The following is a 14,487-nucleotide window of genomic DNA, read 5'->3' as shown; positions in this document are numbered from 1 at the left end:
AGAGTAATATATGTACTAACGTGTGTATCTTATAAATATATAATATTGCTCTTTTGATTTACACATACATCGATATAATAATAAAGTCAAAAAGCCTCATTCTAAAGAAGCACCAGGCTCTTTTGTTGAATTAAGAATTTATTATCATTTTTCAGTGTTATTGTTATTATTATATTCAAAATTTCTCAATATTATGTATATGTCTTTTGAGAAAGTTGTCGATCACGTTTTACATTAAAATCATTAAAGAGATAGAAATATTTACAATGGTGAATATTTTTTTAGTTTATCCAAATAGTATGAAAAGTTCAAGTGCACTGGAATTTAGAACAATGCGTGAGTTTTTATTATTTTGTATTGAGTGTAGAATTATTTAAAGAGACCAACATGACACCACCATGATAAACTTGTCATCTCTATTAACAATTTTGTGTACACACATATATATATACGTAATAATATGATTAAAATAACTATGTTATGTATATATTTTCAATGATTAAAATAAAACTGACAAGGAAACACATACCAAACAGAGAAAGAACAGTTGTTTTAAACGTATTTAAAGTACGTAGCGAACAAACTGATGCATCAGTTTTCACGGTTAATAACGATTAAGTCACGCAGTAATATTTAACATTTAAAATAAGCGTTAAGTCAAACATATGTCAAATACGTTTGAATTTATCTTCTTTCTCTGATTTTTTTAACTGTACGTTCACAATATACGTTTTTTTTTTATACATATTTAGGCATTTTAGGTACAGGTGTATATATCAAAGTTTTAGATTTTAGATACTTTGCAATTGTACTAACACAGACTGGCTTAGTTCGGTTCGAACGTATCTGCGTGATATGGTTCGCTTTCGAATGGTCCTTGAAGTCTCACGCAGCTGAAAGTGCGTTTTGTGTAAGGCCCTAAATATACGTCAAAAACTCATCTCGTTAAAGTTATCCGGCAGTAGGGATAATAAAACCACAATTCTCTTGCGATTCACGCGCCAACGTATTTACATCTAGGATCTGATTGTGGTACGTGAGCTTGAATATTTTATCCTAAATGTTTCATAAATTTGAATAATTTCATTCAATAGTCGTATCTAAATCATGCACAAAATATTAATAAGTTGCATAAATATATATATATATATATACTTATATGTACAATACGCGCGTTACACGCTTTTTGATATTTCGTCCTAAAAATAGCATTTTCGTGCTAAGTAAACGTGTGCATATAAAATCGCTCAGTTTATATACGTCAATCTAATTGGAAGGATTGAATGCAGAAAATGCATAAAAACGTGACGGACAGAAATAGAGAGGCATTACAACCTATTCATTTTATCATGGAACACGTTGCAACACTTTCATAGAATTCGATGCACCAGATAAGTTTAAGACGGAGATGCAGTAAATAAATCCTGTGTGATTTTAGTATGTAAAAAGAGTTTTTCAAATCTAAACGCTTTCTAATACTATACACAATTATTAATATGTTGAAAAATATCAATGATAGTTTACATTTATTACGTTTCGCGCAGTTACTAGAGAAGAGATTTAAAAGTAGTCATATCTGTAATAATATAAAAGAGTCAATAAAAAATACACGTATTATTGCACATAAAAGTGTTACAATTACTTAGTTTTACTAAGAAATTTATTATTTAGGCCATGAGAAAACGCGAAAATTGTTTCGCATATTTGTGAGCGTACAAAGCCCAAGATAGATTTTTCTAAAGAAAAAATTATGAAAGATATATTACGGATTGATTTTCTTGCAATAATCCGTATAGATTAACATATCCTTTTTTTCTCTTTTTCCTTCCGTAAGATAATAGTCAACAAAATATTGTTAAATAATTAAACTTCAGCGTGCACCCGCGCGCGCGCGCACACACACACACACACACACGTTCATTGATAACAAAACAATCGATTTAAAAACAAAATTTAATACAAAAGTACCCAATAATAAAAAAATTGATCAAAAAGCCACGTAAATCATTTTACGAGTCAAAATTTGATTTTGAAAAAAAACTCCGCACGAGCAATATACATAATTTCATTGTTTCTTTTCATTCAACACATAGTTTCGGAAGCGGGCGCAGGTACAGTAGTTAGATTTTTCTCACTCGAATCAGTTGCTTCCGAGTCGCGTATCGGCGGCCTTGCAAGCGTTTGCTCGATTTCGCGAGTTACGCTGATCGTCGGCGGCGGCCTACGAGAGTCCTCGTCGATCGCGGAAGCGCGGCGCAGCTGACGATGCTCGGTCATACTGAAGAAGCACGCGACGCCACCAGCCTCGTCCGCGTGCGTGCCCGACGACGGTCTGTCGTCGTCGTCACCGTCATCGTGGTAACGTCGCTGGATCAAATCTTCCATCTGCTGATAGTCGCACTCTTCCGCGTCGCGCAGATGCTCGTTCTCGATCTGCCACGCCATTTCGGGATCGGACATGTTGCGCGCACGCGGTGGCGGCGAAATCGGTGGCGTTCGCGGCGGGCTCAAGAGACCGCAGTAACTTTCGAGTTCGTCTGTGATGCTGGTGTACTCGGCGCGCATCGTCATCAGAATCGATCGTTGCGCGCTACCGGCCGACGTGACGGACGACGGGATAACAGCCACGCGAGGCTCTGCCCAAGTAACGCCTCTCTGAATACCGGGCGGAGCCTGAATCAGCATGAAGTCGTCCGATTCCGATCGGGTTCTGCTGTTCTGTCTGAACGTACTACGCGTCTCGGCGGAATCTTGTCGGATCGCACGTTGTTCCGTGGAATCTTGTCTGAACGTGCGTTCCGTCGAGTCCTGTCTGGTGTCCGAGGGCGGATTCTCACTGCTGGCTTCTTTGCTGGGCTCCCTGCTTGTTTCTCGGCTAACTTCTCTGCTCTGCTCCTTGCTTGCTTCCCTGCTGGTGGCTTCAATGCTGATTTCCCTGCTCGTCTCTCTGCTCGTCACTTCTCTACTAGGTTCACGGCTCAAATCACGTTCGGATAGTGTATCCTTTTTGCCGTCCGCCTCGTTCTCAAGAACGTCCTTGCTACCTTCCGTTTCTATGCTCGTAGTCGTTTTTAGATCGTCCTGAACAACATGAGCGTCCACGCTTACGGAAGAATCATGTCTGCTGAGATTCTCGCGCGAAGTCACCGTCTCGGACAGTTTGAGAACGTCGTCCTCCATCGGCTGGCCAACACTCAGAAAAGCGGCGTCGGTATAAGAACGAAGAAGCCGCTTGCGCCGCGCGATTGTTGGCAGTTGCGAGTGAGAATCGGCTTCGGAAAAAACTTCCGATCGCTCGGACACTCGACGTTGCCGAACACTGTCGAATGTCTCTAAACCGGCTAAGCCCTCGTTCGGCATATACGTTGCCATAAAACGATGTATCACTCCAAGATGCGACAAAGTCTGTTGGCTCAGCTCCTCTAGTTTGCGAATACGAAATTCCACTGCCTATAAGTTCAAGATGATTTTTACTGTTTTTTTTTTTTTTATGTTTGCTAAACATAAGAATGTATGCTAAACTGTTATACTATATAAATAAAAGGATTTATTTCATACCTGAAGAGATGCGTTCTGAGTGCTCTCTTTTTTATCGATATCCTCGATTTTCTGATGCATATTGTCTACGCGTTCCGTCGTAATTTTCACACGTTCTTCCGTAGACATTTGCAACTTGAGCTCCTGTTCACGAAAGTAACCCTCGACGCAATCCTCTTCAAAGTCATAAAGCCGTTCCATATCGTCGGCTTCGAGGAACAATTTAAGTCCGTTATCGCAGGTCTCGCCGGTGCCGCTTCTACCTTGAGTAATGTGTCTCAGAAAATATCTCAGCAGTAAATATACGTGACAAATTGCTATAAGCGGCGGCGGTAAAACTGGTTTCTGCTCGTATTCCATAACGACGGTAAACCGTTGAAACATCCAGACTTGATGAGCTATAGCATTCACCTCATTGAAAATATTGTTAAATACCGCAATTAACAGATTTATCAGCAAAATATTGGCAATTAAAAGATACACGGACATTGCAGCAGGCGTGATCCAACGGCCCGGAAGACACGATATCATTCCCGGATCGTCTCCGCAATCAGGATCTATGTTATCTGCGTACACTTCTCCGTAGAGCATGAAATACGGCTCCATAAACACCTGAAATACGACGCCAGAAAAAAATAATTATAATAATAATAACATAATTATTATATTATTATATTTGTGAAACAATTCCACGCACGGAAAGTTTTCTTTCAAGTGTATAGCAAAAGTGTAAGACAAAAACCACCAAAGAATATGCACGTACATCTCGTAATATGCGCCACTTTGGATCAGAATTTCGTACCAACAGAGCCTGTCTGGCCACACCGAAACTCATGAGCACAACCAATAAAAGCACCACAAAATATACCATGTTCTTAACCATTTTTCCCATCATAGTTACAAGAGGACCTACATAAAATTGATAATATAACAAATATATCGAAATATTCGGAAATTTAAAAAAAAGGACACTACTTATAAGCTTCTGGTTTAATATTAAGCGTACCAAAATATTTGTTGACACCGAGGATGTTAAGCAATCGTAGATACCAGTACATGCAATTGACGCAGTACATGACGTGACCAATGTCTTTGGTCGACTTTCGCAGACGCAAAGCTAGACCAATTTGGAAGAATATGACAGCGGCTGCGTCGCACGGATTCCACATATTCCACGCCCACACGCTAAATTTGTGCGAGAGCGTTGCCGGTTCCGCGATAACTATCTCGCGTATCTTTTCGCATCCGAGCGTGCAAATATACGCGATCGCGTACATTTCCGCCAAAGATGGTTGCTCGGTCATACGCACCAGAATGCAATACGAGAAAAAAATTAAGAAGATAATATACGCTATCTGTAAAACAAAACAAAAACAAAAGTTATATCAACGTTACAATGGCAGTAGAGTATAACAATATTTTTATCTATTAAGCATTAATATTACTCACGGCGTTCGCCCAAAATTTTGTTATCGGAGCGGTGTAAAACTCGTACAGTTTCTTTCTCAATCTTAACGGCCTGGTTGTTTTGTTATCGTAATATTCAGGTCGAAGACGATCGTAAACGCGATGCACACCATCGTCATTGTCCGTAAGTACTTTACCGTTTTCTTGGACAATCGTCTCCTTGATTATTGTTGTACTATGCTCGTTGCTGATTAAAGCCTATAGAAAAGCGCGAATAATTTACATCCGTTCGAATGAATCACGTGGAATAGACATTAACATACATAAAACTTGACGAATTTCTCAGTGCATGGTTAAATAGGTATTGATATCGGAAAAACTTGAAAAACTTTTAATAGAAAAGGATAAAGAAAAGTCAATTTAGCGCGATCATTCGCTCTATAACCATTCACCAAAAAAGCACCATGACAAGTAATAGAGACATATTATAGACAAAGAAAGAGACAGAATAAGTAAATATAATTACTTGTTCAGAAGATGAGGAAAAGTTGTGTATTTTGTAAGGCGTAAAATTGATAAGTAAATGCGCATAATACATATTTTGATTTTTATTAATCTAAAAATTTATATTAATACTAATAAGCAAAAATTGAAACGCAAGATCTCAATAAGTAAAGATAATTGTCTTGTATCTCAAAGTTCTTTTGCAAATTTAGAAAAATATCAAATTTTTAAATAAAAAAATACTATATATAATAATAAATTCTTGGGAAAATATACATTAAATATAAATTACAGTTAATTACCACGTAATATTGTATATACGAACATAAATATACGATAGTGTAAATATACGATGTATTTTAGAAAGAAATAGTTGAATTGCACAGTTCAAAAATTTAATCAATTTGTTTATAATCAATTATTTAAATCGGCAACTTATTGTGTATAGCACATAAAAATGCACAAGTATATATACATATATGTATTTTATCATATGATACAAGTTATATATTCTAAATATTTTCAAGAACATTTCTTAAAGTCTGATTTAGAGTTTGAATGAATGTTGCAATATATATGAAGCAATTACTGTGATATTGAAACATGATGATATTGATGTTTGTGAGAACTAAAAGTAAACAAGTATAAATAAAAAAGTAGCTTAAAAGTGCATCAGAAAGTGTGAGATTATTGTACAAGGTCACTGCGTGTTCAGGCCAGTATAGAATATACCTTAACGCCCTGTTGACTGGTGGATTTGTTGCGTATGCTCAGGCTCCTGCGCAGACGTTTCTAAAAAATAATTAATACGCATACCCACATAGTCCATATATAATTCAATGTGCACCCATAGTTCAGTAGAGAATAATTTTAATCTTCGAAAATATTTATTGAGAAAACGCATCCCTTAATCCAGCAATTACGATACGTATGGTGCGACAGAGAGAGAGGGTGGAGGAGAGGGAGGGAGAGAGAAAAAGAGAGAGAGAGAGAGAGAGAGAGAGAGAGAGAGAGAGAGAGTTAACGGCGCAGATATTATTAAGTGTAAGCAAAAGAAAACAAGCTAAAGACAAGATTATATCGTTTTTAAATATAACGATGAAATATGATGTAATAATTTCTGTTAAAACAAAAGAAAGATAAGCAAAGAATGGAAACTAAGAGGTAATACTGAACTGTGTTATTTAAATGAATATTAATCATCAGAGATATCATGTGTTGATATGGAAGTTTTTACTCAAAACCCAGCAACCGTATTATTATGCCACATCAGTTTCGTAGTAAATTGCATGTGATTTTTATTTTTTTATTTTTTTTTATCACTTGTTGCGTTATAAAAGCCTTCGAAAAGTAAAATGTATAGTAGAATATTAACTGAGTACATCTGAAATTCTTAAAAGAATAATTGTTTGACAGTGCGTTGTTTATTAAAATAAATAATTATTTACCTCAACATCCGGTCCAGCTGGTGTACTGTGTTCGGAATCGCTGTCTTCTTTCTCGTCTTCCAGAGATATCAAATGTTCTTCTTGCGTCTGTGGCATCAATTGCAATTCTTCTCTACTTTTAAACTCCAATCGCGTTATGTATACAGGAAAAAACAATCCCAAGATCACCTGATAATATATTTTAACGAATATATTTCTTACATACGATATTTGATTAATAAGTTACAAACCGGACTGGAGAGAGAATCACATCAGATTATAAATAAGCACCTTTAAATTAGTATTTTTTCGTGTACGAAGACCTCCCATCCATAAGTCGGCCAGAATAATTTGACTACAAGGATGTGCCAATAACGGTCGATGATTCGCCGTAACCGCGAGAGACAAGCACGTTTGCCCCGACCAATTCTGCAGTTCCGAAGTTAACAATTGCTGTGTCTGATCGTCATCTTGTCGGTAACAATAATCCAATAATTCAAGTGCTATGTGTGTAAACAGAGATTCGATGTAATTAGCGTTTTGGCTACGTGATATTAGTTTCGCATTTGAAAAAACAACTTCTACAACACTCAATCATACCTATGTTTTCAAATTCCTTGCCGTATCCACGCAACTCGTCATAAACCTCAGTTTCCAAATCATCCTCGGCCGCCTCGTGCGCCATCGCTTTGTACAATTTTAGCGCGACCAGCGCCTTGGCCAGCGCCTCTTCTCCATGCTGCCACATCAGAAGAGCCATTTGCTGACGTTTTGTTAACACAGCCCAAATCAACAGCTCATTGAACGGGTAATCAAAGAGAGGTGTATCGCGATTAGCTGGTAGTGTCTCGGCGAGCAGGCTCATGGTCAAGCTGTCAGACTTGCTGCCCGAACCCGCGTAATAGCGCGTATTGCAAGTCGGAACGCAACTGTTCCGGTGCATGTGCTGTTGATGAGCACCACCGGATCTCTTCATCACTTTCGTATAGATGACGCGAAATCGTCTACGCGTATATTGTGCGCGATAAGCGCCGCCCATCAGTTTGTTAATTACGAGACCGATGTCGTGCAGCGTGTACATGTAACCTCGCGGAATATTTGGCCGTACGTCGCGCAAAATGTAACCTAATGTGTTCGACGGTCCTTCTTTCTACATATTTCCGTCGAATAAAAATTTAATTTTCTTTAATAGATAAAAATCAAATTGTTTGCTGAGAAAAATAACTTCAAGAATGAAAAATTAACTCACCGTATTGTACAACTCTTCGAGACGAGGTATTGATAAAAATTTCCGCATGGAAACACCGTTTTCTAACAGGAGTTTCACAAAGTCTATTCTATCATGCTGAAGCGCTTGCATCATGGCTTGATCCAGAGCACCAGACGGCCATTTTTGACCGTACACAAAAATCTCACTTCGGGCGATGTCTACCCGGTTCCATATTAAAGAAAGAGACAACTGTTCAGCTGGGGATAATTGTTTTGATTTAAACAAAGCTGTCAGTATAGTTTGATCGAGCTCTTGCGGCCTGTCCTGCGATATCCTAAACACTGTGATCTGCAAATACAAATTTTGTATTTGTGAAATTTTCGAGATTTACGCAATACACAAAACAATATATCTTGTTCGCAATAATAGAACATTTAGCTACCAAATGTTTCTTTCGTGTACATTGCAATAGTTCTGAACAGAGTTGGTTAGCCTGTTCAACGGAAACTTGAAACGTGCGTTTAATCGTTTCTATAACTTGTTCCTTGACTCCCTCGAGCGGCCCTTCTCCGTCACCGGTCTGACCATCTCTCCATCTAAAATACACGTGCGTGTTATCGCATAAATATATTCATTTTATATTTTGTAGACACATGGCATATAAGAATGTAAAATTGTCGCAAATACTTGTGCATAAAAGCAATTAGATCGGCCGCACGTCCCGAGCCATCGCAAACTACCACAGGCACAGGAGGATCATCTGTCACGTATTCTAAAACCGCGCGGATAGTATTTGTTCCTCCTTCAATGACTAAAGCAACTACAGGTATGCTGCTGTGAGTATCTGTGGAAAATTTGGAATTAAACACTTGCGAAGTCACAGCGAGAAATTCGATCATTATAAAAAAGTACGCACATGGTTGTAACTTTAGATTTGAGATATATTTCTCTAATCTTCTACGAAGAACAATTTCTGCGCCGTATCGACCGCCAGTACCATTGTCTACTAGTAAAAAGTAAGCGTGTCGATTATTTAATACTGTGTACTTGGTCCTGCAAAGTGATGTGCAACAACATTTTAGACATAAAAAAACAAATACACTTTCATAGTATGTTTTAGCAATATGCTTTTGCATCATATGTGTATTATAAAATGAAATTCTTTTACCATGGCGAAGAAACGCAATCGTACGATACTTCGCCACCGCGACCAATTAGCTCATGGCTTTTGTCTAAAATTCCCCAAGGTGCTATACCAATGCTCACTACGCGGCCCTGTCGCTGAGAACGTTCCAACAACAACGCGTCACCGACTTGTCGTGTAACACCTATAAAAATCACATACAGTAGTGCCTCGCTAACTTTCCACTTCTCGGTTCCGCAAACAAAAAAATGTCGAGAAATATCGTTCCGAAAATTGCCGGCTGTTATCTGATTGGCTTGACCGCCGCAGAGTCATCTCCACCAATTCGCGCGAAGCCTCGGCGAAGCACTTCTAGAAATTGATGGGGATGACTCCCGGTAAGATACCGAGGGAAAAATTCGGCACGTTAGCGAGGCTACTATATATACTAAATAAAATTGTACATCTGTCACATTATATAGAACACAGTGATAATGTATATATATTGAAACACGCAACGGTTTTCATAAATAAAAGTATACCCGTGTTTGTTCCTCCTGTGAATATCCATGCTCCTGTTGTTTTAGCAGCTTTCAATAAGCCCTTCCGTAAAATCTTCTTCAGACTAGGCTGAAGTTCAAAGTTTGATCGACCACCATGGACCGTGATCAATAATTTGGGCAGACCTAAGTTCCACTCTCGACATAAGAGTTGTACAATCGGCTCTGGCCGCGTATCATGAGCCAATCTTACATACTGCAAACAATATTCAAATATATACTCAAAAATAAAACATATACTCAAATATATGTATATATATATGTATGTGTATGTATATGTATATATGTATATATATACTTGTGCTTTTGTAGGATGCGGACCACCCTGAAATTCTATGGTACCGTATGCATCAGTGGGAAAGGGACGAGTATTCTTTCCAGGAGACCATTGCTCGCGATCCTTCTCTTTCTCTTTAATGTCAGTATAACTCTGAACATCCGCCCCGGTTCCACAATGATGGGTGTATGAATTGCCACAGCAACATCTATATAATAGTACATTAGTTTAGAAAAACAAATTGATTCATGCGTGTGATTACAGTTATCATTATCATTTTAGTAATTTTACCGTTTTTCTTGTACCGCATAAATTGTTATGCGTATGCTATAAAGCATGAGGGTTTGATGATGTCATATATACGTATTATAATAAAAATCAATATAAATATTATATATAAAAATGTAGAATATACATTTTTTCTTTTTATCGTTGAATATGGAAGATTTATGTGAAAAAGCAAATATTTAAAACTCAATGTAATTATGATTTTATGTGGATTGAAAATGATCATTGGACATACAAAATTCATGTAATAAGATGGTCGTAGTGCAAGAAGAATGTGAATTCGGTAAGTGTTCATTGTATCCGAAGTTAAATGCGCGCGAGTGTTACATAGGATAGTTAAAGATGGATTTATCGAAGTCAAAAACATACAGATGTCCATGCGGGATGCACAGAAATTTCTCACCTGGAAGAAGTGATCACATCATACTCTGCATTTGTATCTCCCTGTACTTGAACAAGCCTACAAATGGAATAAAACAAAAAAAAAAGTAAATCAAATCGAAATGTGAATAAGGAAATGTTGGACACGAATGTAAATGCATCTCAAAATTTCTGATCAAAAATAGATGTGCAAAACATAAACTAGAGTGATAAAGACACATAGAATCTACTTACGGTACAACAGTGAAATGACTAAAAAGTAAGCGAATTGCAAGCGAAAGAGTAGACTAATGAGAGCCAATATGAAATGATGTACATCTATTTTGAATTTTCTTAAACGATTAAAATCACACTCTATAGCACACGCTTGCATTTTTATTCACAACGTAACACACAATTGTTTATTGAGTAAGACATTTTTTAAGACACAAATTAACAATTATTATATTATTATATTATGTTGTTAGTTTAGAAAATATTAAATAAGATTGTTTTTAGTATAGTTTCAGCATTATATAAATATGTTCATTTATAATATATTCCTTTTTCTACAAGCTAATATAAATATTTATATTTTAGTAGTATTTTTCACACAGAACTCCTACCTACGATCATCCTCTGCACTTGGAATAAACTTTGTACATTCTCTCTTTTGAAATGTCGCCTCTATCCAACTGCGTTCAGTTGTCTGTAATATGTACAAATGTAACAATTAATGTTACAAAAGTCAAAAGTTAGTTAATTTAAAAAAAAACTTTTTGATAGTATTTTTCATTTGCTAAAGTGTTTCTATTGTAACACAATGAAAATAAACCAAATGCGTGATGAAAATAAAATAACTAAAAACACAGCTCTTGTGAGAGTAATAATATCTCTTTGAAATAATAATAAAAAGCCGATCGACAAAAAGAAAAATACCTTAACTTTCTTTTTCTTCACTTTTGGGGCATTTGTACCACAGATAACATTTCCAATTGCCATTGTGCTGTGAGATGAAGCTTGCATTCACTTTAACTTAAACAGTGTGCTAATGACAAAAAATAAAAAAAGAACAAAATAGAAACTGATCAAAAATCAGAAAAAACAAAGTAGAAACTGATCAACATAACAATTGACAGAATAATCATTGTTCTAATTGTTTCTGCATAATAAATCTTGAGTTTAATAACTGGAAATGTCTGTTTTAAATTTTCCACATGATATCGTACAATAACAAACTTTAATTAAAAAAAAAAAAACGAGAAACTTAAGTGCAACAAAAATAAGATAAATATCTGTTAGATAAGAAGTCTATTAAAATCCGAATAATATTTACTGTTTGCACATATTTGTCAATCAATTTTTAGTTGCGTTATTGCGTAAATGTGCAATTATTTAAAATGTTCAATTATACAGTTGTGTATTTTAACAATAGCCGATATATCCAAAATATAAAACAACATATATTAATTACAATAAGATAAAATAATATTAATATCTGAAGTTTTTGCACACACATCGCTGCGATTACTAAAGAATTATACTTACGAATACGTATTTTTTTACTCACCAATCGACAGGATTTGTTCTTGACGATCATTTTTGTTTGCGAATGATAATTGCAAAGTGCGCTAAACCATTCGGCTCGAACAGCAGCGACTCTGTCACACTCTCGCAATTTAAAAGATTACACCGTAAGTTTTGTATATTATTCCGGTTACGGTTGTTTACGACAAAATATTGTGCCAGCTAAAAGAACAATCGTGACACCGATAAGAATGTTGTGGAATTGCCACAATAAAAAAAAAAAAAAATAAGTTTTTTAGACGAGAAAAAATTATGGAATTTTAGAGCAATGATTATTATTTTTTTTTTGCCTATACATTTATCGCTGGAAAAAGTGTAGAAAATACGCGAGGATGAGACTCCACATAACGCGCTATCGTCAATATGATCGTTTTCATCGGAGAAGAGAAATACTTTCACAATCGACTCTGATCAACGTGCCGTCGATTTTACGTAATCGCTTTTGCTTGTTTCACTGGAGTTTGAAATTGGCGGGAAAAGTGACGGCCCGCCATGTACGCGATCATGTGGCGAATTAACCTCTGCGCGTCGTCACTGCCGTTAACTAAAAAACGCGATCGAAGGCGCGTAAAAAAAAAAAAACAGTGAAAAGAAATTACGAAGAAACGAGTCGCGTGCGTCGTCTCAGCACGCATTTAATTGCTGATTACATCAAATAATTCTCATTGCAATGTTCACTGTCTTGACACTTGTCTCTTTCGCTTTTTCTCTCTCTCTCCCACCCTTGTTAAAGTCTTGCGATCACGCTCTTGCGAAGAGAAATAATTCGGGATAATAAAAGTGAAAAACAAAATAATCTTAATAAATTTTAACAATCTTATATTTATGCACGCGTAATACACGGAGAATATATGAAAAATCGAATTCGAAGCAAATCTTAGGGAGCTTTTTGCAAAATGCGCATCCTATCGGTTCGGAAAATTTGTGTAGATTGTCGCGAAAAGAAAACATTTTCTGTCACACAACAAGATCATCCGTGATCAAACGGTAACAATATACGGAGACAAATAAATTACGATCTGAATTCTGGTTTCTAAAAGATTGTAAAAAGAAATACAAAAACTTGCATTTTCGGAGACGGTATAGCCGATTTTTACGAAGAGGTCAGAAAAATTTGTACATACGTAATGTGCACACACAATTTTGTTCATGCACTCACCGCATCAAGAATCAAAACGTTGCAACTTGTCAAGTGATTGCATTCATCGCACGCATTTTACACGTTACTCTATCTTGGGCGATTGTTGGGATACGACGACGCGTGATTTTCCTCTTTGCACACCACGGACGCGAACAACAACCTTCGACAGCTGTCCGAGGAACCCGAGAATGTCCCACACAAGCATACGAGAAAACCCGGAACACCCCTCCGCACGCGCGAGTTCACGACGAACTGCGGGAAGAAGAGGAGTGCGCGATTATCGCGACGCGTCTGGCACGAGTTAAAGACCTGTTCCTTTTAACTGCGCTTCTCCTATCGTGTTTCGAGTTCTAGTTTTTTTTTTCTTCGATAACAGCACGTTCTTGTTGCGCTCTTGCAGCGTGTACGAGCAAATAAAATTCAAAATTTTGAAGATTTTTGAATTAAAAAAATTTTTAACTTTTTTAAAACAATAAATAAAAAACTTTTAAAATTAAGAATTTTACAGTATAGAATATAGAGTGCATAATATGTGTATATATTTTTGTATAATGTACGTAATATATATTTTTTAAGTTTTTATATTAAGTTTTCTATATTATATATTTTTTATGTCTGATTATATATTCTAGTATCTCATTGTCAGTTTAGGCTAAAAAAGAAAGAAAAAAAAAAAAAAAAAAAAAAAAAAAAACAAGAATCCATATTCTTTGTATCGTCCACATATATGTCGTCTAACGATCTATAATTAATTATAGCACACACGTGTTTTTCTTTACAGCAAGTTTATTTGTACTCACATCAACCCTCTCACCATTCTTTGAGTGGCACAACACTCTTCACGTTAACGTTACTAGTTATCGTCGAAAATAGGCCAAGAACATCCTTTAATCTTAGCATTCTATCAAAGATATCGACAATATATGTACTGTCAAGTTTACCGCGTACAAGAAAATGAATAAATTTTTCAAATAAATATCTAAACCAAGACTACTTTCAGACTACTTGCCGCAAGACAATTATGTATGTTCTTTTTTTTATTCGATAATGTATATAGAAAATAAAA

General features: G+C 36.3%; 1 protein-coding gene across 4 annotated transcripts; it reads right to left on the bottom strand.

Moving 5' to 3' along the window:
- Nucleotides 1-1,920: 1,920 nt before the first annotated feature.
- Nucleotides 1,921-13,722, bottom strand: LOC109864060 (transient receptor potential cation channel trpm). 4 transcript variants are annotated; one of them, XM_020444893.1, is made up of 21 exons: nucleotides 13,440-13,722; nucleotides 12,264-12,442; nucleotides 11,633-11,741; nucleotides 11,320-11,402; nucleotides 10,737-10,793; nucleotides 10,067-10,253; nucleotides 9,751-9,964; nucleotides 9,254-9,413; nucleotides 9,002-9,138; nucleotides 8,773-8,929; nucleotides 8,528-8,681; nucleotides 8,125-8,433; nucleotides 7,476-8,025; nucleotides 7,167-7,378; nucleotides 6,897-7,064; nucleotides 6,181-6,240; nucleotides 4,987-5,202; nucleotides 4,544-4,892; nucleotides 4,301-4,446; nucleotides 3,559-4,149; nucleotides 1,921-3,450 (listed from the first exon to the last, which is right to left on the bottom strand). In XM_020444893.1, the coding sequence occupies exons 3-21, from the start codon at nucleotides 11,717-11,719 to the stop codon at nucleotides 2,083-2,085; spliced, it is 5,205 nt and encodes a 1,734-aa protein (XP_020300482.1). In that variant the 5' UTR covers nucleotides 11,720-11,741; nucleotides 12,264-12,442; nucleotides 13,440-13,722; the 3' UTR covers nucleotides 1,921-2,082. The 4 variants fall into 4 exon arrangements, with proteins under 4 accessions (XP_020300482.1, XP_020300486.1, XP_020300484.1 ...); XM_020444897.1 differs by lacking the exon at nucleotides 6,181-6,240; XM_020444895.1 differs by lacking the exon at nucleotides 10,737-10,793.
- Between the last annotated feature and the right edge of the window lie 765 nt (nucleotides 13,723-14,487).

Source organism: Pseudomyrmex gracilis, unplaced genomic scaffold (assembly GCF_002006095.1).
Source record: "Pseudomyrmex gracilis isolate BER0280 unplaced genomic scaffold, ASM200609v1 scaffold_17, whole genome shotgun sequence".
Lineage (NCBI taxonomy): Eukaryota > Metazoa > Arthropoda > Insecta > Hymenoptera > Formicidae > Pseudomyrmex > Pseudomyrmex gracilis.
Note: the sequence above shows the minus strand (reverse complement) of the source record. Positions and strands in the feature narration are given on the sequence as shown.

Coding starts and splice junctions, on each gene's coding strand:
- LOC109864060 (XM_020444893.1), bottom strand. CDS start 11,719: ATGCAAGCTTCATCTCACAGCACAATGGCAATTGGAAATGTTATCTGT. Junction 9,414..9,750: donor CACAGGAGGAACAAACACGG/GTATACTTTTAT, acceptor TGATTTTTATAG/GTGTTACACGACAAGTCGGT. Junction 8,930..9,001: donor AAATCTAAAGTTACAACCAT/GTGCGTACTTTT, acceptor AATTTTCCACAG/ATACTCACAGCAGCATACCT.